We start from the raw sequence: 26,541 nt of genomic DNA on the forward strand, positions 1-26,541 counted from the left end.
CTGAGAAAGCTGCTGTTATAGCAGGATGGTCTAATTTTTGTGGTTCATAAACAGTACATACGAGCTGAATTTACTTGTGAGCTTCTGCCCTATCCACACACCTACTCTAAGAGTCTTTGACTCAGTTCCCACAGTAAGGTGGTAAGAAATGCCATTGTCTTCTGTTGCTGTCCATAGCATTTTGTCCATAATCCTTACACAGGTCACCGTCTGCATTAGAAATTCTTATCCTGCCTTTTTTTGCCCTTTTTTTCCCTTTCTTTCTTTGAAGCATTAGTTAATGACTCTAAAGCCTGACCTTTATATTTTCACTTTAGGAAATAACATCATTGCTCTCCCTTTGTGGTGGACAGTTCAGCGGTGAGCATGATATTCCTGTAAATGTAAGTGAGGACCAAATGTTTCACTTGAGTGCATGTATGGCATGCAAGTATGTTCTTTATGGTATTTTTATTAAACGTGCGTAGCACAGTAAGTTTTGAAGTTTCTTAGGGAATCAGGAATCTTCCAAAACTGAGGAATTCTCAATTTCAGTAAAGACTGGGAACTGAAAAAATGATGCACGAAATGTACCTCAGGATGTGTTCATTTCACAGTCTGCAGAGAAGCAGTGCCATCTGCTGGGAGGCTCTCCCTGCTCTGCAGAACAGCTGAACTGTGAACCTGTTCAGCAGCAGTTTTGATTTGGTGTTTGCATCTAAACCATTGAGACAGAATATCTGGAAGAGTTAAGCTAGGAAGCTGTATGATTCTGGTCTCGATGCTTAGTCAGAGCACATTGCTGGGATTTAGTTGATACGTGTGTGTAATGAAGTGTTTTCAGTCTGTAGACGATGAATAATCAAGAGAAGTGCAAACAAATAGTATTTTACTAAGTCAAAGATACGGTGGAAAAATGAAATGCATAAAAAATTTATCAGACATTTAAGCTGAGTATACAGTTTTACCTCAAATGTTTTATCCTCATGTTCTCTGTATGATTAAACAGATTTATTTTTATTTATTATTTAGTCTTCAGCATGTATGTTCTGCTTTTACAGAAAGGAATCGTGTAGTTTTGTGATTTATGTGACATCCTCCAGCTAGTTGTTTGCATTACTTCTCTTTATTGCAGTCTCCATTTTTGGTTCTCAATATTCCTTCAGAAGAGATGGCAAGGAAACTGATGAAACGGACAGTATGTGCAAAGTAAGAGATGAAAAAATCTTGTAAATAGTAATTTAAGCGGTGAAATACTGTTCTGTTATATTGTGGCAAATACCAATTTTGTATGGAGTCTTAAAATAAACAGTCTCTGATTCCCTTTAGAATTGAGGTGTTACCAGAGCCTCTAGGACAGATTATGTAGTGTGCCCATCCTCTTTACTTGGTGTGCAGTCAATTCAGGGTCTTGAGACAGTGTGCTTCACTCCAGAGATGGGGTTTGTACTGTCACTGGTGTTTTAGTCGCCTTGAATAATGTTTGGTTAGTGGCTTGTTTTAAAATATGTATGAAATTAAATGATAAAACCAGTGATATGTAAGAACTAAATAGCGTGTTTGGAAGGGAAAGGTTGTGTCAGCCTCCCTTACTGCTGGCATCTGAGCCCTGGACCCAGCTGCTGCAGCAGAGGTGCTTCTAGAAAATCAAAGAGCATGTGATTATGCCAGAGAGGAATTGTTCCAGTTTGTCCTTTTTAAAGGTGTCTGAATAACATGCTTTCCAGTGAGGCTTGTGAGACAGACTGTGGAGGTATGGCTCAGGGAGAGAAGCAGCATTAATGGTATATCTCTCTGATCATACTAATTTTGTGGTGTCTATGCTATGTTCTTCAGAGTTAGTTTGGGGCCCACTGTGGAGTGTTGCATGGTCCCTATTGAGTGCTTATTGTGTCAGGTAATTAGTTTTACCTACAATGACTTGGCCTGTCCACTCATGCCTGAAGAAACCCCATGTATACAAAGCTGTCCTTATGACAGTGTGTTTCCAATGGAGATAAACTGTACTGCACCTCAAAAAGCAGCTGTAGGCAGCTAAGGAAGTAAAATATGACAAAAACAGCTTGCAGGTGTTCTATATGCTGTGCTGTCAGCTCATGTGTGCTTATTTTATGTAGGAAGCGTAACTAGCCCACAGTTCATTTTTCTGGCCTACTGCTGGTTGTGGGGAGATAGGTTAGCTTTAGAATAAGATTACTGGACCATCTCCATTGCACTGCTGGTCAATATCAACAGCTATGAAACTTCTGGTGTGTGTTACCAAATAAAAAATGCATCATGGAAATAGCAGTTTAGGATTAAAAACATGTATGTCCTTGTTAAGCACAAAAATTAAAACATGTGCTGAGGGTTAAATACCACACTTTAATACTCCATGCAGTAAAGCCTAAATATGCTGGCCAAGAAGGCTAAAAGGTGTAAGTATCTGTAAAGCATTATTTTTTGTGTGTTTGTGATTGACTCTCAAAAAACCTGTAATTTCAGGTCTATATTTGAACTGTGGGGCCGTGGAAGATCTGCAGGGGAGCTCTATGCATCTTTGAAGAACTATCCAATGGACAAGATGGTATGTATATAAAGAATCTGAATGTTATGGTTCCTTAATCCCACTGACTGGCACTGTATCTGTACTAATGAAGGTGCTTTGCCTTTTTTTTTCAGCTTCCATATCTACAGTCAGACTCTACCTACAAAGTACATATTCATACATTTAATAAAACACTGACTCAAGCACAGAAAATAAAAAAGATTGATGTAAGTAGATGGTTAAGAAATCTTTGATGCTTAGTTTAATCAATTCATGTTGTTCTTATTCCGTGCTATCAGTGTATTTAAGTTTGAGTTTCCTGACGATCTTAGAGCAGTTTATGGCATTTGTCTTGTCAGGTCTAAATGTGTCTGAATTAACATTTCCTCTAAATTAATTGCGGGTTTTTTTCCTAAATGGACCATGTGAGGCATAGACAAGCCAAACAAATATCACTGCTGATTTCAGCCCAGTGTTCTGGGGAAACGAAGCTTGTTGCCCAAAACTATATGATTCAAATGGCTAGAGTTAGGTACTAGAATTTTGGAAGATCTGTTAGTTGATCTCCTTATTAGGCTTCTATTGTTACAGAATGTGGAACAAGTGACTTCAGTTGCAAGCTGTGAATTGTATGCTGATTTCTTGTTCTATCCTTATGCTCTTGTCTGCACTTGTGCTCTCTTCCTAATTGTATCAGTATTTTAGTTAGCAGTTTTTTAAAAAAAATTACTGTTAATTTTTGCAGTTCAATGTTCTATTTTAGCAGCTCTTTATTCTATTTGTCTCATTTACAGAGATTGAAATTACCTGTATTGGTAATAGTTGCTCTCTGTTCAGTCTTTGTTTACATGAAATATTGCTGAGTATGTAAATTGGTGTAGCTGCACATCACTGAAATTTTACATCCCATTGTTCATCATCATCAGTGTTGGTTTTATAACTTGAAAATTAAATGATTAATACGTAGAGTTTGTTTCCTTTAAAGTTGGGTTTGTTTAGTTAATAAAAAGTGTTATGGTTCCGGATTTCTAATCCTTGATTGTTTGAGCTATTTTTATTTACAAGAAGGGTATTCCACAAATCCAGAGAAAATTGAGAATGTACTTTTTAGTACTAATTATAATTTCTCCCAAGTGAAATTATGGTTTAGTTTTTTGTTGGTTTTTTTTCGTTGGTTTTTTTTAAATTTGCTTGTTTTGTTTTTGTTTTAGATTTTTTGACAGAAGGAGTTGCCTCTTTAAAAAATTTGACCCTGGTTTTTTTTTCCTCTGTTTATTGTATAGGCCCTTGAATTTCTGCCATTCAAAGGAAAAGTAAATTTAAAGAATCCAGATCACATCTTCTGGATTTTGGAAGATTATGGAACGAACCCCAATAATGTTCCAGAGGAGCCTTTTCATCTGTATTTTGGCAGATGGGTGCGTGAGTATGCTTGCTTCAGTTCTTATGAGCTTGTATTTTCAGGAAAGTGTACTTCAATTTAAATGTAGAAAAAATGTATTGAGTTTTAATAGAAGCAGACAATATAATTATGGCTGAATCTGTCACGGCATTAGACACTGATGCAAGTCTTCTAAGTCCTTACTCTGACTAGGAAAAAGCAGATTTATGGAGCAGTTTAGAGGTGGGAAAAATTGAAGTTGTATCTGGGAACATACCTTGCCTTGCCCTCCACTGAGACAACTCAACAGAGCAGTGAGACTGCACAGCTGTGGTGATGCATGACATTGTTGTGGATCCAGCTGCAGCTGAAAGCACCAGGAGTGTGCTTCAAACACGTAGAAAGATGTGCAGAACTGTTGATGGCTTGTGGCCCTACTGAGTTGCATCAGCCCTGCTGCAGCATTATGTAAGTGCTCCAAGTCCAAGTGCACAAGAAGGTGCAGACTGATCCCTGGACATCAGCAGGTCCAGCTCACAGGTGGGTACCTGCCCGACAGGACGCTGACAGTGCTGTACAGTAGGAACACGTTGTCATGACCCACCTGTAGGGGCTGTGATGTTCATTATCAATTCTTATCAGGCTGAACAAAGGCACAGAACCACGTGTCAGGGAACTTTAGGTTTTATTGTACAGTCACCATAACTCTGGGAACCAACTCCATATTTAGACCCCAAAGGTGTTAGCAAACAAGCTTTTAAATTATGCAATAGACTTCCACAGAAGTGGAGGATAACAAGCCCTTAATTTGTACAATACAGTACAGTAACTTCTCAGTTCCCACGACAAACCTCTTAAAGGTGCTGGCTAACAGGCCACAACACACCAACATTCAAAGGTGCTGCTCACAAGCCACAGCTCCACTTTTCACAATCTCTCCGCTCCCGCAACAAACTTCAGAGTATGGGGATAAAGTGTGACAGTCTGTTTTGTCCAAGCAAAGCATGGGTAGAAAGAGAGAAAGACAGAAAAGGGAGAGAGCTAACACAGAAAATCTGCAGTCCTTAGGTCCTGCATTGGCCCTGCCACGTGGATGTGCTGGGCTGGGGCAAAGCATGAGAGTGAAAGACAAAGAGAAGAAAGAGAGAGAGTGAGGAAAAAGAGAACGAGGAGGCCTGATCTGCTCTCTTTTATAATTAACTTGGTGCAGCCTTTTACATAAACTAGATTTTTCACACCGTTCCATTCATTTGTGCACAGCCCCTTCAAGCCTCCTCCTGGGAGTGAGTCAGGGCTGAGCAGGAGTCTCCAGGTGAAGCAGGAAATTGGCTCAGCACACACTGCCACAGACCCTCTGCTCTGATCACATCTTACCCACCATCAGAGTGTCTGAGACAGAATATGCTTATGTCACTTATGTCTGGTCCTCCATGCACATACACTTTTTTTTAACATGTTTAGGGACTGTCTGGAGCCTGTCATCTGTGGTCTTCACTGCAAGCATTCTTTCCCATTGGCTGTATGCCCTCTAAACCTGCAGCACTATTAGGATATCCTGAGGAAATTTTATCTTGTCTTTTATATTTTTGTGTGGAAGAAGTGGCTCTCCAAACACCTTCAGGAATGACACTAGCCACTGATGGCAGTATGTGCTTGCAATGTGCTGGGTCCAGGGCAGCTGGAAGGAGGGAGAACAGCTGCAGAGGTTGTACAGCTATGGTCAGTGGCTTGGTACAGAGAAGTTAGCAATTCAAGTGATTGTTGGGACCTGTGGATATTCTCCATGCCTGTGATAAATGTGAAAGCACCCTGGGTTGTAGCAACACTGCAGAACATTGCAGCTGTTGTCCCATCTGTGCTGAATTCCTGTTTAAAAATGAGTAAACCAACCTGAAAAAAGTAGGCAAGTGTATTTTGTTTACCCAGTAAGATTGATGTTGACCAGAGGTGGGAGTAGTGTTGGAAGAGCTTTTGAACATGTTCCAGATTTCTTCAATGTATTTTGGAAGTCTAATGTAAAAATGTTAGCATTTGGTCTTTGTTTGCTTTTCTATTGCATTCTGATCTGTCAGTGCTATCCTAAATTTAGATTTTGAGCGTGACAGAAATTCCAGTGGAGATGGAAATTGTATGACCTTAAGCATGCATGTGTATGTGCACTCATGTGTTAACATGCATTTCTGCTCCTCATAATTTTGGAACTCTTTTAACTCTGAATTGCTAGGGATTGTGTTTCTGATACTTGGGATCATAGCAAAGTTGCTTTAATTGTTATTTCTTCTGAAGAATTTTCCCTCTAAAATGTCTGAATATTTTTAACCTCTGTCTTGAAGAATTTATCTAGGTCTTGAACCAAGATATCTGTTTCTTGGGAAGAAGTCTGTCGTATTTTCAGATGACAGACAGCAAGGTGATGTGTTATGAAATGAAGTTACCTGGTTTTGGATGGTGTCACTGAAGCAAGTCTGTTAGCTCATCTGCCTGTATCTTCTATCTAAGACCTGACAGGGATTTTGAATGTTTCAACAGATTGCAGATGGCCAAAGAGAACTCATTGAATCCTACAGTGTAAAAAAGAGACATTTTATTGGAAACACGAGCATGGATGCCTGCCTGTCTTTCATTATGGCTAACCACGGGAGAGTGAAACCGAATGATGTTGTATATGATCCATTTGTTGGAACAGGTATATATTTTTTTTTCAACTCGTTGGGAGAACAAAGACTGTTACTGCTTGCACCACTCTTATCCAATGGCTTGTGGTACTCAACTGATATTTGAGATGACAAAAGACAAAATGGTGATTATAAAATTAGTGGTTTATTAATTTGAAAGGGATTTTGGGGGAAGGAGACCAGAGATGTAAACAGTTTATTTTACAGTTCTTCACTGTTTTATGCAACATGACTTAAACACCAGTTCACATGTGTCACAGTCTGCTTCAGATCCAAAGTGACCAAAAACTGAAATTGGGCTCAAGCACTCCCTCCACTCACTTTCAGGATGTTATAAAGAGCAGCATTTTAGAGCTGGATATTTAGAGGAGTGCTAAGGGTGCTTCTGGGAATATAACACAACATAGCAATAATTAGGTCATAGCATTCAGTAGGCATCTGTTTGTTGTGCCATCACATCCCATCTTCAGGATAATGTTGCTCACACCATGTATCCACCCCCAGCCGAACCTTAGGTTATCCAGGAGAGGGAGCTTTTATTCCACAAATTACTGTGCATGACATAGAAGTACCTTTTGCCTCAGGGAAGCTCAGCTGTTATGTATGTGAAATAGCTGATCTATTTTGTTAGGTTGTGCTATATAATCATACCAGAGTATATTGTTGTTAAGCTACCTATAGTAGTTTCTTCAAAAACAAAGGCTGTGTTTTTGACCTGGATTTTAGAATCAAAGAATATTCTGAGCTGGGAGGGACCCACAAGGAACATTGAAGTCCAGCTCCTGGCTCTGCACAGGGCATCCTCAAGAATCACACCATGTGCCTGAGAGCATTGTCCAAACCCTTCTTGAATTCTGACAGGCTTGATGCTGTGACCACCTCCCTGGGAAGCTGTTCCAGTGTCCAGTCACCCTCTGTTGAACCACTGTTTTTTCTAATATCCAACCTAAGCCTCCCCTGACACAACTTCATGCCTTTCCCCCAGGCCCTGTCACTGGTCACCAGAGAGATCAGTGCCTACCGCTCCACTTCCCCTCATGAGGAAGCTGCAGACTGCTACGAGGTGTCTTCCTCAGTCTCCTCCAGGCTGAACAAGCCAAACATCCTCAGCTGCTCATATAGCTTTCTCTCTAGACCCTTCACCATCTTCATAGCCCTCCCTTGGACACTCTCTAATTGCTTTCTATCCTCCTTGTATTGTGGTGCCCAAAACTGCACACAGCACTCGAGGTGAGGCTACACCAGCACAGACCAGAGCAGGACAATCGCCTCCCTTGACCAGCTGGTGATGCTGTGCCTGATGCATCCCAGGACATGGTTGGCCCTCCTGTCTGCCAGGGCACACTGCTGACTCATGTTCAGCTTGCTAAACTTTGATCAAGATGGCCACATATGAGATGCATACAATTGAAAATGCTCCATTAATGGGAGGATGAAGGTAGTTTTCTGCAGAAATCACATAAGACAACACTACAGAGTCACTAGTGGGATAAATTCTTATTAGCATGTGTCTTCTCTCTACCATAGAAGACAGACCAGGGATATAATATTTCCAGAAACATGCAGCTTCAGTGTATTCTATTTTTTTTCTTAAATTTTTGTTTATATATGACCTGATTCATTTCATGCATAATAATGTTTAGGAAATTTTCTCCTCTTCCCTTTGCCTGTATTCCTTGCAGATGGGTAATACTCTTTGAAAGGTTCAGAAAATTGCTCTGCATCATCTCTGAGCAGTTTATTTCATTTTATGCCTTTGCACCTTCTTAAAAAAATCTGCTGAACTTTAAAGCATGAAAAAAATCTCTGAGAGCATTCCTTCTCTTGGGAGTGAAAATTGAAGAAAAGTAGAAAGAGGAAAGACAAGAGGAAGAAAAATCACGCAGAAATGGCGAAGTTGTAGAAGGTCAAGATACATGTTAAGTCATGTTTCAGTTCAAAAAGTAACAAAAAATTCTCCCCAAATTGTCTAGTGGTTTGAATTGCAGTTTTTAAAAATTTATTGCACTAGATGTCTGTAATATAAAAACTTGAGCTTAAAGATACATAGGGACACTGGAGTTACTGGGTGGCACACCATTTGTCATTTGTCAGTGTATTTGTGACTAAACAACTAAACAGTATCTTTTGCACCTACTTCTAGTGAGTAAACTCCAGGAATTTCAATTGTTTCTTGATGCCCTGTAGATTTTCAAGATTGTTGTCAAGATTTCAACAGTGCCCTGCTGCTGGATTTCTGGGAGGTGGTTTAGAATTGACAGTAATGCAGTGAATTTGAGCTGATGGGCTTGGAAAGAACACGGGTTCAGGATTTGAGGAGCATTTTGAAAAAACGGCAGTTCAGATTTATCAGGGCGACTTTATTGCCTGGCTTGGTTTTTTCTTGTGTTTTTTTACACTGGAATGGTAAATAGTAACATATTAGAATGGCCTTGCAAAATGGTGCTGGTTTGTTGGAAACAAACTGGTTTTGCTGGATGAGCCAAATCGTAAGTCTTCCATGTTAGTGTAAGAGTGTACAATTGGAATTTGACCTTGGAATACAAAGTGCTCTTTGATCAGGCTGGTTTAGGAGACTTGATTCCCCTTTATATTGTAAAGCAGAATTGGAGTAACCAGGATTGTAAAACATAGCTTCCACAAACTGTTTAGATATTCTCTCCTCAGTGTTGGGCAGAAGGAAGCCTGGAGGCTTCTGAAAGAACCAATCAAGTTATTAGCTGAATACTTTGTACTCCCTCCTAGACAATCTGTTTGGGGTATCTCAGTAGGGTTGTTGATTCTGCCTTTGAAGGTATTTGTCTCTCTTTGCTAATTTGTGGTACTACATAGTTGCAAATGACAGGAATTTTTTTTCTCTGGCATCCTGGAGGACAGTAGTGCTATGACCAGACCTCATCTGTGCTGAAGGTATGAGGGAAATAGTGTATGATAGAAGGGCACAAAGTTCTGTGCCATCATCATTCTGCTAATAGTCATCAGGGGACGCAGTGATTCTCTGGTTAACCCTTTGTATACATCTGTTTCACATACTAGATCAAAGGGCTGGCCATATTAGAATATTTAAGTATTCATGCACCTTCTGTGTGAACACAATTAAACTAGTACCAGATGAGATTTATTAAAAGCTGTAAGTTCATGTTTTCCTAACTATTTTTTTTGCCTGCGATTGAAAAAACATTCTTAGATGGGCAAAGTCCTTTCTTCTTACTTTTTTTATAGGACTGGGTGGTATGCCATACTTGGGGTCAGGGCTAGCTAAATTTGTCTTGACCCTCTGGAGGTACTGCCCATCTGTTCTGAGGGATTGCAGCCAAGAAGGGAAATGGGTGACTCCTCTGGGGTGAGTAACCTTGCTTTTCCCTGATCCATTTCACAAGAAAAAACAGAGGAATTTTAATTTTTTTCTTTCTCCCTCACCTTTGGTTTTGGTAGAGTTTCTTACCATATGGTGTAGGAGTTTTCTAGTGCCCTGAGATGGGATCTTTAGCCTGTGCACGCAGGGCATGTAAGGGATTTGTTGGTGCTGAGTGGGTGGCTCAGGGCAGTGCAACCACCCGAGACGCTTCTCTCCACGCTCCTGGTGAATGTGAGAAGTGGTGTGACCCCACAACCAGCTTGCACATTGCTCCCTGTGCTTGTCAACTCTTCATCCTGCAGCAGGACTGGTGACATCAGCAGTGTGGGGTTCACAGCCTTGTTCTCAGTCACTGCTCTGTTTTAAACCATTCTGTTAGCTACATATCTCCTTACTAATAACTTGACCACACAGGTCTTTGGTAATCTTCTGCAGTCCGTCCTTTTCATTTGGAAGCTGTGAAAGAGATAATGTCATTTATGTATTTGTGTGAGCTGTTCAACCATTCAAGGTTCCAAGAGGAAATCACACATGCTTTTATTGGTAGTTTTTTTTAAATTAGGAAGGCAGATCACGATAGCAATGTTTTAAAAAATTTGTTTTATTGCAGGATAAGTACACTAATAGTACTGACAAATTGAGCAGCATGCTGACAGAAAATGCATCTGTATATAGTTTTCACACTGCAAAACAGTTACAGGAACTTCTTTGATATTTCTGTTTACATTGGAGATATTTACATTTGCATGGTTCTTGACCATTGTCTCTTCCTCAGGGAATGGCCATGTTGCACAACAAGTTTGATTTTAGACACAGATTAGGACACTGATTTTGAGAATAGGCACACTTGCCAACAATATGAAATTCTGCTCCTTGCAAAGTAGAATCAAAAATTTTGGTTGATGTAATGATTAAAGGATCTTGCTGCCTTGAAATACAGAAAACCATCAACAAACTCCTAAGGAACAGTCTCCAGAGATAAGGAGTGACATAGGGCATAGCAAGATAAGGAAAATCTGGTATAGCAGACAAGGGACTTTGTGTTGTTATGTCTGATTATAGTTGCACAGTGGTTCTAACTGGTTGGTAGTTTTAATTCTTCTTTTTAAGTTTTGTATTTTTCTTGAGTCTGTTTTTGGGTCTAGTGTGCTTCTGGTGTTAACTCCTGAAGTTCCTGAGGAAAAAATCCTACCACAGATAACATTTATGACAGCAGTCTATCCTGTTCCTCTTCTCCCCTATCTAGGTGGTCTTCTAATCTCCTCAGCACACTTTGGAGCATATGTGTGTGGTACCGATATAGATTACAACACAATCCACGGATTAGGTATGTTACATATTTCTAAGCCACTGAAATCTTACTCTCTGGAATGTAAGAACAGCGATGGTAGTGGATGGTGCTTAGTGGATTTTAAAGCAGCATTAATCTTCACAGGATTTATTCAGTCATGCTTGTTTTTACTGACCAATCTACATGTATCCTAACTAAGATATTGCCTTCTTTTTAAGCAGGAACTATTTAAAAAAGGGAATAATAAAAAACAAAACAGTTAAAAACTACAATTACCAGAGCTGTGTGCTTTCTTTGCCTGTGATATAAGAAGATTCTTGTAACCTAATCCAGGAAATTTAATCCCATTCTTCTCTAAAAATCTGCAGTGCAAATTACATCTGGGGTAGTGAACAGGATTGTGTCTGATGGACAGAGAGGACAAACCAACGTTTTTATAAGTGTGTTCTGTGCCACCCTGTGCAGATGGTTCAACAGAGCTTTTCTCATGTGTTTTTATAATTCCTTACTATTTGTGAAGTTTATCACAAGTGTTTTTTTACAGGTTTTGTAGTGACATTTTCCTCTTAAATTAAATGATAGGGTATGAAAGCTTTGCTTTTATAATACCTTGTTGCTGAGTTTGCTTTGTTTTTCTCTATTTCATTTTTCCCTCCCCCACTTCAGGCAAGGCAAGCAGAAAGAACCAGAAATGGAGAGGGCCAGATGAGAACATCAGAGCTAATCTCCGACAGTATGGCTTGGAGAAATACTACCTCGATGCACTCGTTTCTGATTCTTCCAGACCAATATGGCGCAAAGGGATGTTGTTTGACGCGATCATTACAGATCGTAAGTTGGTTACTGCTTTCTGTTGCCTAATAACAGTGAAAAACAGATTATTGTCTATGTCCTTGCCTGTGTACCTTGGTTTAATGTCTGGATGAGTGCTCAGGTCTGTGGTTTCCATATTCCAAAAGGTGACAGTTCAGAGCAGCACTGTGGAAATTGGATCTGCATTTGACATGTCTGCATTTATTTTAAGGACGGTTATAAATGTGTCACAAAGCTGACAATAGCACTTTCTTTTGTGGAGAGAATATTGTGTTCACCAGCAGAAATCAGCATGGCTGAAAATGATCCTTTGAAGACATCTCGTGCAGTAAAAGCATAACTATTGACCCACAGAAACATCAGAATGGTCCATGTGGCTGTTAGGACTTGATCTGCAGCACACTGGAGTCTGCCCTGCAGCCCTGATGGACTTCTGGAGACTTAAGTGATGATTGGAATGCTTCCAAAGAAAAGTTGTAATGTGTTTCCAAAACACTTAACTACTATCAGAAGGAATCCTCCATTCTTTTAGAAACCTATGTACTTGACACCACTTGTCATTTATGAGAGAGAGTAGAAACTAACGGAATGAACAAAAGACCTTGATACTGCTGGCTCTTAGGATGACTCATATTAAATAGAAATGGGGAGTGTGGCTTTTCTTTGTGGGTTGCTTGCTAACTTTATTTGGCCTTTTCAGCAATAAGGCAGTGTAGAATATTAATATGGACCTAGAACTGAGTGAGACACAATTTATAACACTTCTGCAGTGGTTATATTGCAACTGCCATGATGCTGAAACAAGTCTCACAAAACCAGATAATTTGAACATGAAATATGAATGTTATGCTATTAGAAATGTGCAAAAACATATGAGAAGAAGCCATCTCTGGTTCTTCTTATGTATGAGAGTTACCATTTATGTAATGTGCTGGCAAGAAATTCCAGTGTATTTAGTTTCATTTTGAAAAAGGTTAGCTAAGTGCTATAGGGTGCATGGTGCTGTCTGTCAAAAAAAGATGATGGGATTTTTGTCACATGTTGGAAATGTAAGGAATATCTTTTAATGAACAAAACAGAAAAGCATTGTCCTTTGTAGTGTGGTGAATGTCTAGGCTGCTAGAAGCTCCTACAGCTAAAGGGCTTTCTTTGAAACAGTTTTAAACTAACCTTTTGGAGCAAGAAGCTTTTAATACATTTTGCAGATATTTCCCTGACTGAATTTCACTTTATGCAGCCTTTTTTTAAACTTTGTCTAAGGCACAGTTTGTGCACTGTTGTGTATGTACAGTATAATTGTATGTTATTTGGACAAAAAGTGAGGGTCTCATCTCTGTGTTGTGCATTTGCTTTGTGTAGCACCATATGGTATCAGAGAAGCCACTCGCAGAACGGGTTCACAAAAGGAAACAGTTAAGTCAGTTGAAAGAAGGTAGGTAAGCTGTCTCATCTGTTACAGAATATAAATGTCTTAGTGGAAACCCAGTCACAGTTTTAGAATCTTTATTACTTCTTGGTTGTCTGTCAGCAGTTCAAAAAAATGGTAACAATTATAACTGGAGAAGCCCATTTTGTTCTGTTTGCAAAACTAGTATGTCCCTTCCTGAAATCTTGGTTTTGTTCTCCCTGCTTATCGTTTTCATGTGTTCAGATTTTGAGTCCTATTTCTCATCTCTGTGAGCCCTCATTACCCTGTATTTCCTATTCTCAGCAGGTTCTCTTCAGTCCCTGCAAGCTGCAAAGTCTGTCTAAAATGGAATACTTGTATTTTACCTTAACCTCTTCTCTTGGATTTCCACTGCTCCTTTCTTTTCAGAGATGACACATGACTTCTGCACAGCCTGGCCTTCCTTGGAAGTCTTCTGCCTTTTACTCTAAATCCTTGAGGAACATGATGTGCAAAATAACTATTCCCAGCATACTTGTGATTGTTTGACTTCCACAAGTACTGAAGATGATAGTCTAAAGAGCCAGTAGGGGAGTTTGGGAAGTCGTATTCCTAATAAATAATAGTAGTACTCCTGGGTTGTCCCAGGAAGTTTTGCAAATGTCAGACAGTGCTTTTGTGGGGTGGATTGTTGGGGTTTTTTAATCATCATAATTATTATTCAAAATGTAGGTTTTACCTGTGGTTTTTATGTTTACACTTGTAAATTTTTTTTGTTTAGCACAGAAAATCACATCTTCATTTCATCCAATTATCACCTAAGCGACATCTTTTTTGACCTGCTGAAGTTTGCGGCAGAATATCTGGTGATGGGAGGAAGATTAGTTTACTGGCTGCCAATATACAGGCCTGAGTATGTATTCTTCATTTCTGCTATGTTGTGTGTGAGAACAGATGTTGCTTTTCCCACTGTGCTTTCTTTTGGAGCACAGTACAGCTGGAACTTCCATAGTACCAGCACTTAAGAGTAAGGCCAAGACGTTGCATTTTAAAACTTCATGTGAGGGAAAACAGACTTTGAACTAAGGTTTTCGAATGGAGATAATTCCTGACTTACTGCCAGAAAGAAAAAACCGTTGCATGTCGTGCACATGCAAAAGGTTGAGGTTTAAGCTTAGAAAGTTAGACTTTCAAGGTATAGATAGATTCCTAAGATAGTAGTAGTAAGGCTGGTATTAATATGTGCTTCCACTAGAGTAGTTGACAGAGATGTGTGACCAGGTCCTGTAAAGAACATTCTTGGTTCTTTGGGGTTTGGCACTACTAATTTAGCTTTCTTCTGAGAAATAAAAATGAGAAGTGACCAAGAGATGGCAGTGAGAGGCAGGAAGAACATGGGAACAACTCTGTTAAGGACGAGAGAGGCCAGCAGAGACTGCAGGATCCTGTCTGCTCAGTAGTCTAGCCTGGGATCAGAACTGAGTTTAAAAGGAAAAACATCTGTTTGCATACCTTACTTCAGCATCTCCTACATAAGGTCTGAGGTTTGGCTTTTTGTTTTGTTTTTTTAAAAACTAACTGATAGTAAAGTGAGGAGTTGGTGTACAGTAGCTGTATAAAAGTATATTCCAGTTGTAGATGTGCTCTGAAGATAGTTTCTACAATGTCATGTGTTTCTGTGTACAGTCAAACTGTACAGATATATAAAGTGGTGGTCGTCCCTGTTTTCACCATGGAAATGGCTTGTGACAGTCCTTATCACGTGCTGTTTTGGAAATTTGGAAATCAGAAGGAGCCATTTCTATTATGTGCTTCTGTAGCAGAGAGGGCACTCAGTGGTTTGCATTTTTTAATGAGTGATGGAATTGATATCTTGGACTTTTTTTTTTTTTTTTTGGTAAGACAATTCACAAACAAAGCAATGACTGTCATCAACACTATTATAGCTATTTGCTCAAAGTGTTCAAAATGTCCTTAACCCCAACAGACCATGTTAAGATTTCCATGTCAAAAAAATATGTTTGGAATTACTGATTTTCTTCTCTTTGTCAAGACACCAGAGCATTTGTCTGCTCACTGAACTTTGGTAAGAGCATACTTCCCCTCTGCTGCAGTGTAAAGTGTTGCACTTTAGATAACTTCTGAACTGCACATTCAGGATTCACTTCAGTTTCTGGTTTGGGGAGGTCTACTTGAGTTGCCTCTTAAAAAGTGAATTTGTACTACTGTGGATTGAAATACTGAATTCACTGTATTAGCATGGAATATTAGTATAGTCACTTTAATGAGTAATGATGAACACAGGAACAGACATTAAAGCAGGTATGTGGGGGGAAGAGAAGATACTTTCTACTAGCATGTTGTCTTATCAAGTGTCCCTTGGCAGCACCTGCCTTGAGTTTCATTTGCTGAGATCCTTGTTAAATTAAAACCAACACTGGATTGAATTGGATGTCTGTTATAACCTCTCCTTCTATATTCCTTACTTGATAGGGTTCTAAGTTTTACCTGAAAGAATGCAGAAATACATGCATTAATGCTAACAGACAAGGCTTTTTAACAAAGTGATAACAATCTCTCCCTCTGCAAGATAGCATCTCACTCCAAAGTTTACTCTTTCAATCTGACATTGAAATCATTGTTGAGTCTGAATTCTTTTAATTCCTTTGCAGTCAACCTTTTATAAGGTTATGGAGAGAAACTTTCAAGATGCTGTGGCAGAGTGCCTACCTTTGTAAGAAAGAGAAGGAGACAGTTTGGTGGTACTAGATGCATCAAAAGTCTCATGTAATAGAAAAAACAGTCGAGAATTAATTTTATTTGCCTTTGTCAAAAGCATGTCCTGACTTCGTCTAGCAGAAGTAGTGACTTGTCTCCACATGAGACCTGACTGAAAGGTTGTTTTGTGCTCTGGAAGTTTTGGAACAAAGCAGAGATATGCAGTACTGTTAGGTGTTTTTCTTATTTACAAATCCACATTTCCCATTGAATTACTTGTTTAACAGCTCATGATTATCTTAAGAAATGTCAAGATTTCCATCAGGGCTTAGATGGATCCTGTTTTGAGTTGTGTTGTATTTGTCTTTGCTTTCTCACAAAACAATACCTTTATTCTGTAAAGTGCATTCAGAAAATCCTCCTCTTCATAGGAAAAATGTGAAGCTCCTCCTTTGTATCTTCTAAATTCAAGTGAGAGGTGTTTAAGTTGTTTAGTTCTGCGTTTTCATATCCGACTTCTGTTGATCCCCCAAGCATTAGAGAATCACAAGAGCAGGCATATTGTACAAAATCATAGTCCCTGACAATACCAGAACCCATTTTCTGGTATATGTTGTAGTAACTATCACATGAAAGCTTGTTCAAAAAAATGAGACTAAGTGACTGATCTATGTTTCACTATATAGGAAAGATGTCTGATCTCATATTTATCATATTAGCTAGGTCAATTCTTCTTGGTCCTGCAGTCCCATGCAAAGCTCTTAAATCTTTAAATTCCTCTTTTCGGCATTTGGAGAAATAGAAGGATTGAAAGCAATCTAGAGAAAGCTGTTTCCGTAGAAAATAGTGTGTGCCTATGAGATGGAGCATAAAACACTGCAGATGCTTGCTTCTGTAGATTGGATTTAATTGTCAGCCAGTGTTGCTGCAATCTGATATTAAATGATAATAGATTTTTTCCTTCCCATTAGAAAAAGTAATGATAATACGATAAATTTGTAACACCAAATTTTAAGGTCCAGGAATGTCACTGTCTAATAAGAGCTGGTTTAATAAGATTTCAAAATGAAGTGTAATGATCTTTTAGGGAGCCAGAGTTAAGTCTTGTACTCCTGCAACTTTGTGTATGTTGACTGTGGAATATTTTTTTAAAATCACTGATCTTATTTGATAAGTTACTACCCCTGGTTGGCTGACATGTTTTCTGCTTCAAATTATACAGGCAGGTTTGAGTCCATACATTAACTTCATTTAAATACATACAGAAAATGTGTGTGTGTGTGTCTCTTTACTGGGAGGCTTTAATTTATTTTACACACTTTATGTCACAAGATGATTGGAATATATGCTGTAAAAACTCTGGAGCACCAATATCTGAATTTCTTTAATCAGATTAAAATACATAACAGCTTTCTAGTGTAAGCCATTTTGTGAAGAGTCTGTAAGAATTTTGTTTCAGATGCAAGTCTTCCACTTCATGAGCTTACAGCACTATGAATGTTTATTTCTTCCAGATATACAGAAGAGATCATTCCCCGCCACCCATGCCTGAAACTTATTAGCAACTGTGAGCAGATGCTTTCCAGCCACACATCAAGGCGCCTGATAACCATGGAAAAGGTGAAAGAATTCAAGGTAAGCTTGAATTCTTGATTATGTTGTGTAAAATAGTAGCTATTGAATTCATGACAATTTAGTGCTATTCAGCGTTTGATCCTTATTTCTATCACACTTGAGTTTTTATGATCAGAAGTTAAGCTTTTGTAAAATTGGGAAGTCATTTGAGGGGCTGTTCTGGTTTGTTTTTTTCCTTTTTCTTCTTAGTTTTTGGTAAACTCTTCATCCCAAACACCCCCCTAAATAGTGTGAAAAACATCTGTGAACTTACGGTTAACTAGTGGAAGTTACATACGCTTTTTGTGGAAGACTGAACTTTGTGAATCCCATCCACAGAGATGCCTAGATGGTTAAGTTTCCATTGATTTCAAAATGTAATTGGATGCCCAAGTAAATACCAAATGCCTTTCTGTATCTTGCAGTACACGTAAACCATGTTCCCTTCTGTTACTTCATATTTAGTGTGATACATTTAGCCAATATTGAAATAATATTGAAGTTGTGACAAGTACAGTGAGGCACACTGGCTCTTTTTTCTTTGTTTTGGGACATGCTAAGTGCCTCTCCTGAGGCATTGGGACGAGGGAATATTGCAGTCAGGTCTCCCTCCTTTGTGTTCTTGCTACTTCTCTCACTTAATACTGTTAAAAGAGATGTAAACAAATGTGAGGCAAATTCATAATGAAAAAGCACACAGTGAGCAAGTGGGTTTAGTACATTCCTTGTCAGTTGGAAGAGCTTTTTCAGATGGCAGGAGATACAGTCAAACTGCTGTGTCTGAAGGTGCTTACACTAATAAGCAGCAGGGTCTCACTGCTGCATTCCTAATGCTCATGATGGCTGCAATTCTCAAGCAACACCTGACTTTTAAAAAGCTCAGATTCAGAGCTGTCAGCTTCACCAGTAGCGAACCAGAGGGGTGGATGATGAAAGTTGTTGACATGTGTGTCTCAGGGTGTTCAGGGAGGTTTTCTGCAGGGGTTTTATTACTACCAGTGCTGTAGGATAACATGTTCTAATCTAAAAAATATATCCACCCTTCTGTGAATAGACTTTCATCATTTGTTATTCTTGTTTTGAGCATCACCTGTTCCTCAGTACATGGTTTGACAGGTTCATGTCTGGAAATGCTTAGCTCTGAGCTCATGAGTCTAGTTGGCAGACTTGTTGCTTAGATAAAACTGTGCAAGTGCTTACACTCAGGACTCCAGATGTCTGTTAGGTAATGTGAAGATACCAATTTCTGACGATGCAAAGCTTGTCTAAAGAACAAAATGCATATTGAGTCCTTCGCTAGTGCCTGCTTGGTTTAGGGTCTTGTTTAGTGTCTTTCCAAGATTTCCCTACCCAGTGTCCCTTACCTGGGACATGTTTTTTCCTATTTTAATATCCTGAGCAACCTTTGAATTTGGTACTTCTGACTCACCAGACATGATAATAAAATTCAATAGTTAGTTTTGGCCATTTTTCTTTTTCCCAAATGAAAGAGTGAATTTTTATGAATATGCAAACGTGTGTGTTTCCAGACAGTTCCTGTCTGCTTTGCTAAACTAGTTTGTAACAGGCAGTCACAAATGCCTTTTAATTCAGCTTAGTGCAGCACTTGCCAGTGGCTAGGAAGTTTTACAAATCATGTAGTGTCATTATACAGTCCTTCAGTTTCCCCAGTGTTTGCCACCAGTGTGGAATTGCAGGTTTCACAACAGATTCAATTTCATTATTAACACCCTAAACTCTTTTAACTGGAGATGAATTCAGTCAGTTACTGAATGCAGTTTGATTGTGTTTGTAATAAAAAGACCAGAGTGGATGCAAAAAGTGAATATGCCTAAGTGAATTATTGATCTATTATAAACTTGAAGATCATAAATGTTGGATTAAAAATCTCTCAAAAGGTGGTATATAACTCACTGTCTTGTAAGCATCCAATCTGTTCTATTTAAGTTTACAATGAAATTGTGCCAGCTGGAAAAGATTTCTTACTGAATACAGGGTTGATATGGACAGGCTTTTCCAGCGTGTGCACGGTATGAGCAGAGGAGTTGGTTGGGTTTTTTAGCATTTAAGCCTTTTTTTTTTTTTGAAAATTACCTTTTCAGAGAGCTTTTGGCATTGTTCTTCCCAGCACAGCAGTCCACCTTTTTAGTGCCAAGAGAGATGCCTAAAAATTATGCAGTAAGATGGGAACGAAAACTTGACTGAAGGACAAATGGAGTATATGATTGCCCATGAAAGGACTCTGAAGCATTAGGCACACAAACCCACCCTGCTGAATGGGTCCAGCATTTCCATGTCACATGGTCACTCCAGTTGTTACTGGTGTAGAATTTTTCCTACTGAATTTAGCAGTGTCTGTTCCTGAATATGACCCTGTTGTCCCCGATTTGGTAACTGCTCCGTTTGTTTATAGCTGTATAACATTAGTACAAGTGGTTTCTATAGCTACTGTCCAGCACCAGATGTAGAGTGGTAGGAAGCTGTGATAAGGCTAGGGGGATTTTTTTTTTTTGAAACAAAAACTATGTGTGGATAATTACCCTGGAGCTGACATAAAGCATCTTAGATTCATAAAAATCTCTAGAATATCACTATTTGCCAAGATCTAAACAGAAAAACCAACTTTGTTGTAATCTTTACGTGTTCTTCTCTTTCTTCCAGCTCTGTCATTTTTATTGAAGATATGTAACGCCTTTTTTTAGTTTTGTCTTTAGAACTAATAAGTGTTGAGTTCAAAACTCAAGTTACCTAAAAGCAGTTTGGTAGCTTGCACATTGACAAGAGCTTTGCTGGTTTTCAGTTGTCACAGAACTCCTCGTAAAACATTTCAAAGCACAAGTTTTATGTGATAACTGTTGCTTGCAATCTGTCTGCTGTTTTTAGAACTTACAGTATTGAAAATGAGAACCAAGGATGATGATGAAGAATGACTAGGGATTAACTGCCATCTCCTGTGACTTTTGCAAATAAAGGAGGAAGTCTTTGTCTCCTCAGTAGTTCTGGCAAACTGGGGAAAGAGCTGACTTCGTGCCAAGTAGGCTGATCATTGCTGATCAGTCTTGGAAATGGTTTCTTGGGAAGTCACACTGTTTTGTGTTGAAAACTACGTACAGTTGTTTCAAAGGAAATGAGTGAAAAAAGTTACTCATCCCTAGATGCAGCCGAGTGTCACAAGCAGTACTCCTTAGTTCTCTTCCAGCGTGTCGAAAGGAGGAAAGAGACTAACTGCCTTAAAACACTGTGGTTCGACTTCATTCCCTGAATTTTAATTTAAAAAACAAAGGAAAAAACATCCTTATTAACTGCACTGAGCAGTTAATGCACTGGAGGGAGACTTGACACTGCCACTGCCACACTCGTAAGAGATCTTCTCTTACTGCAAAACATTTCTGTCGTATATTCCGTGTGGCTGTTCTACCAGTGTATGCTACTCAAGCCAGAGCATAACTGAGCCTGTTTGACTGGCTGCCCTACTGAAACAAGCTGATGCCTGATGCCTGGGCAAAGTTTAGTGCAAATTGTCACAACAAACTGTTTAATGAAGACTTTTTCAACAAGCTATTACCTCTGTACAGGTAAATGCAGCTTATCCCTAGTGTTCAAATTTAGCAATTTAGCTCCATGATTCAAAATATTGTAAGTCAGAATTTGTTTGGAAGTCATTAGTCTCTGAAATCAAAGAATTTATTTGACTTTGATCAGTTCTCATATTGCCCATAAAACTATTTTGACTAGTAAAAGTCGACAGAGTGTTGTATCTCCAGGGATTTCTTCTTTGCTTTTTCCTTTTTAAGGAGCAATTCCCAATCTGCTGATTCAATTTTTCTTTTATTTAAGCAATCACTATCTTTATTGGGCAGTCATGCCTGTACAGGAGAGAGGTAGGGAATGGAAGCTCTTGTACTGGCTGTGCTGTGCTGTGCTGTGGGCCAGGAGCTTCCTTTGTAAGCTCTCCCAAAAAACCCATGTCTGACTGCAGATCTCTCATTTAGCAAGCAGTGCTTTGCAGAGCCCTTGATGAGGCCTGGGTTTGCAGATACATTCTCCTGTGGAGTGGTGCACCAAGCCTCTTCCATTTAATGAATGCTTCTATTACACCTGTGTTTTACTTGAAGTTTGTTCTCTTACATAGCATATCCTCTCTTTGCCCTATCCAGGCTGGAAGTAGAAGGGAGGTAGTTTCTTTCTTCATTCCTTCCTCCCTTCACCCCAAATCAGCATTTGTTACAGAATCAAGATGAATGGTGTACACATGTGGGACATCTTAAGGTTGTGGGGATTCATTGTTATTTTAAAATATCATTTACCCATATATCATTATCCTTCAGGGTCAAATATCCCATCCATTTCTCGAAATAAGTGAATTATGTGGAATTCTTGTTGAAACACATCCCAACGATATAACAATATGTCTAGGTTAGAGAAGGATTTCTGACCTGCAAATTCAGGGGAAGAGTAAATGCTCTTTTCCTCAGAGTGGCCTGGAGAAATGGGTACAGGCTGGTTGTGAGAAGAGGTTGTTTTAAATCCTCCTTATTTCCTGTCTGCCTGTAGTAATAATGTAATTTTGCTGGGTTTTATGTTAAAAGTATGAGCCTCAAAGCAATGATTATCAGTCTTGGAGATGGCAGTCTCCCACAGGTGACCAAAAGACAATAGGTAATACTGTGCCTGCAGTGGGTTTCCTGAGGTCGTTTTCTTCTGCTGTTTTCCAACAGTGCAGTATTTAAATAGAGCTGCTTCTGGTGTAAGTTCTTTACATCTTAGGTATCCACATGACACTGAATATTTAGCAAGTTAATTTAAGCTGGTGTCGTGTTCCTGGTATCTGCTGGGATAGCAGGTGAGAACTACTTCACAGGAATGTCTCCTTGTGCCCAGAAGAGGGCCCTTGTACGTGCACACAAGCATATTGCTTTGTTGAAAAAACATTTGTTTCCTTTAGAATACGTATTAGGATATCCAGAGCTAGGTGGGGTGTTGATACTGCTAGGTGAAAACCTGGAAAGGCTAAAAAATAGCTGCAGGGAGAGATTGTCCACTAGGATTCAGTTTATCTTTGCATCATAATACTTTTGTATTGACTAAAATCTGCTTCTATGTTCCTACTGCTTAGGCTACAGCATTCCACAGTAACTTTGTTTTCAAATAGGAGCAAATAACTCTGAACTGTAAACCTAAGTAATGAACCAATACGTTCCTGCATTGCTTAAAAAAATAGCATAGATTGAGAAGAAACACTTAGTGGAATAGAGGTTTAGTTCTGTTGTACATTTGTTTGTATTTTCTCTTTGCTCAGTTCACTTGTTCCATGTAAGGCTGCTTGTCACCCTTCCACCTTGCCAATGAGAATAATAAACTGACATCAGCCATAAGTGTAAACCTGTTTTTAGGAGTTGCCATCAGTTTTCTTTAGCACTCAGACTGAAGTCTGTTGTATTGTTTATCTAGCAGTATTGATAGTGTTAGTTGACAAGTATCTTAATTGTATAAAGCCACAGTACACTATGAACTAAACCTTTGTGTATACAGTGAGCCAATTTTCTAAACTGTGTTCTTGGCTGGTGTCAAATAGGTATTATGTGCAGGGATTTACTGTGTCAACTTTAACATTCAGAAGTATGTGAATGCTGCACAACAAAAAGTCCTCTGATTCTGTTTCAATAACTGTAGGAACTCTATTTGTATTCCTCTTCTGTTTGTACATGCCTCCCTCTGAGTGACTGAATTCTCCAGATGGTATTTTTTCTGGGAAATAACCTATATATGTTCCTTTCTAGAAGTCTGTGTGGCATAGTACCTGTGCTCGTGTGTTCATGCAAGGGTGAGGTTCTGGTGATGTCAGCTGAGATATTTTCAGTGATGCAGTGCTGTTAAAATTTAGCACTTGCATCTGTACAGAGTAGAGTAGTGAAAATCTGACTATGTTAAAAAAAAACCAAAATCACCAACAAACCTCCTTGTCTGCTTACTGCATGTATTTTGTCAGTGTCAAATGAGAATCCACTGCACATGGGATTTAATTTCTCTTAAATGTTAAGATTTTGAAATAGGATGTGTATGTTCTAGTTAATACTAATGGAAACCTTAGCATTCCATTTGTTAAATTCTTTAACCTGTCTAGTGACTTTAACGGGTGCAACTGGATTGTTAAAAAAAACTAAGCACTTTACTCTTGCTTGTAATTGTTTGAAAAAGTCTGGAGGCAAACCAGTGGCAACATGCTGCCCTAAAGTCTAATGTTTGCATTTTGATACCACGCAGGATCAAGATGAGAATTCTTACTTGTTGGATGGTCAGTATATGCCGTACAGGGGACACAATTCTTTCCGTGAGAAGTATTTCAGTGGTGTGACAAAGAGGATTGCCAAGGAAGAAAAAGACAATCAGAAGTAAAATATAACATAAACAGATTAAAAAATGAGAAAAGAATGAGGATCGTGTTTCTTTGTAAGGACATCTGGATATGAACATTCATTTGGATGCTTCAGAAAAATAAATACTGCTTTTAATTTTAAAACAAGATGAAACCCACAACACAGGTTGAGAGCAGTTCTTTTTAATTAGCTTTGTTTATAGCTGATTTTATTGTACAAGTTTTTTGAGTCTTATTTAATTTATATTTATACTTTCAAGTACTAATGATGATTGACTAAAACCATTATTATTGTTCTTTCACCATTAACATGTACAAAAAAGTAGTAGTATTATTTGGCTTCCTAAACTGTGAACATCTGGCTGTTTTGGAAACACGTGGTGGTGATCAAGGACTGCTTATTAAGAAGATCATTTTCATTTGTTTTGTTTTTTTTTCATTTTTGTAAATGATATACAATAAAACAAGGTTGTTGTGAGTTTTTTTTAAATTGTTGCATGCAATAATTGCTCCTATGAATTCCACTTGCTCTGACCGAGACCAGAAGTGTTTAAAACAAACAAAAAACACAGAGAAACAACTGGGCGCGTGCACACTCCACAGAAAAAAAAGCAAAAGCCTCTGTGACCTGACAAACTCTGCAGAGCCTATTAAACCCTCTGAAGCTTGTCCACATCTGAAGCTCATCTGTACCTTGGATTTGGTTTTGCATTCCTAAACCTTGACTCTTGGTCAAGCCAACTGTCTGCAATTTTTGGTTCAGAAACTGATAGTTAAACCAGTAACAACAACAGCATAAAATCAGTAATGGTTCCCTAATGATATTAAGCCTAATCAGATCTCTGAAACTGAAGCTGTATTTGTTACAGGGCAGACTTTGCTGAATCCACACCATGTCCATCATGAAAATACCTCATTTGAAAACCACTAAGCCTATTAATTCTTGATGTTAATGACTCTTCTCATTTTGGTGGTCAAATATGGTCTCATATTCTTCAGCAGGGCATTGGTGAATGCATCTGCGTGTTCCAGCCAGAGGAGCCTTGCTTCTCAACTTGCTGCAGGTCACTGGCTGTGGTTGTGTTACAGTCTTTGTAGATCATAGTTTTTAAGTGCCTCTCTAAGGAAGGCACGAGTCATTGTGTGTATCTGATCGAGTTCATTAACTGAATTTGCCCTTCTGTGTGTTGTGGTCCTCAGCTGCAGCAGGAAAGCTTACATGCTCAGTGACAACTTTGCCTGACCTTCTGGATCTAATCTGTGGTGTGTTAGGAAGTTTTCAAATAGTGATTAATTTTCTGTGTTTCCATTATAAATCATTTTGCTTTGAGACGTTTAATGTGAGCCATGTAATAGGCATTCTGGGCTAAACCTGGAACAAGATCAAAGCTCAGAAAATTTTTCAAAAGCAGAATTAGAATTGATCACTTTCAAATATTACATCAAAAATTGCTGCTTCTGAAAAACCTGTCTTCATATAACTTCTGACTTCAATCTCAGTATTACAATTTGGCATTCGGCTTTTATTACTTTACAAATTAAAATTGCATTCAGTTCTTCATAGGCAAGGAATTTTTCTGGATGGATTTATTATGCATTTATAACTTCACTTTTGTAGAAGTTACCTTACATAGACATGATCTAAATGGTTATACAAGATGTAAGGTAGTGGCAAATCTGGCTCTGTCTGTTCAACGAGAAATGATTTAGTTTATTTCTCCTCTGCCTGGTCCAACTTTTAGTCCGTTCGGCAGCGGTGGCGCGGCCTCTGTGTAGCAGTTCATACATAACAGCTCTATCATTACTGGAGAATACCATTTTGAACAGAAACTAAGCGTATTTGGGGTACTGCATCAACATCCGCTCATCAAAAATTGTTTAGAATTGAAATCAGATGTTCAAGCTCTGCTGATCCCCAACTTTTAAGCCATCATTTGGAAATAGTCCTGATCTTTAAATTTCTCCTTGCTTAATGTGCCTGCTCCAGCCTGTTGTACGTGCAGACTCCAAGGCACAGGCGTTTATAGCCGTAGAGCCATGACAGAGTCCTTGTGATTGCTCAAGGAAGGACTGACAGGCGTGTAAGTTATCCTTTCGGCAGGATTTGGCCATCGATGGCCGCGTTTTCTGGCGCTTTCCTTCAATCTGGTTCCATTCAGTCTCTTTCTGTGAGGTTCCAGTTTCCTGTCCCTGGCGGGGAGTGTCGGTTCATGAGCCCGCGCTGAACTCATGCCGTTGTCATTCTCTCCTTTGGGGTGGTTTGTGCCATTTTCCAGTTTTGAAAAATAAATGTTATTTTTGGAGTGCTTTGTTGTGCTGTGGCAAATTGGATGGAGGGAGGAGCTGAAAATGCCTGTGAGGTCATACGGGTAGAGCCTGTCTCTTGCTGCGGGGAGCGGTTTGTTGAGGCAACAAAGGGAAA

The 26,541-nt window shown here is 39.0% G+C and overlaps 1 protein-coding gene across 1 annotated transcript; it reads left to right on the forward strand.

The window, feature by feature from the left end:
* Window positions 1-317: 317 nt before the first annotated feature.
* TRMT11 (tRNA methyltransferase 11 homolog (S. cerevisiae)) lies at window positions 318-24,597 on the forward strand (the record flags this gene model as incomplete). Its single annotated transcript, XM_009078758.1, has 12 exons — window positions 318-383; window positions 1,115-1,188; window positions 2,464-2,545; window positions 2,641-2,733; window positions 3,790-3,924; window positions 6,417-6,573; window positions 11,167-11,247; window positions 11,878-12,042; window positions 13,384-13,456; window positions 14,193-14,324; window positions 17,644-17,764; window positions 24,008-24,597. Coding segments are annotated over 12 exons (1,311 nt in total), but the record flags the coding sequence as incomplete, so codon positions are not given.
* Between the last annotated feature and the right edge of the window lie 1,944 nt (window positions 24,598-26,541).

This window comes from Acanthisitta chloris, unplaced genomic scaffold, assembly GCF_000695815.1.
Source record: "Acanthisitta chloris isolate BGI_N310 unplaced genomic scaffold, ASM69581v1 scaffold21430, whole genome shotgun sequence".
Classification (NCBI taxonomy): domain Eukaryota; kingdom Metazoa; phylum Chordata; class Aves; order Passeriformes; family Acanthisittidae; genus Acanthisitta; species Acanthisitta chloris.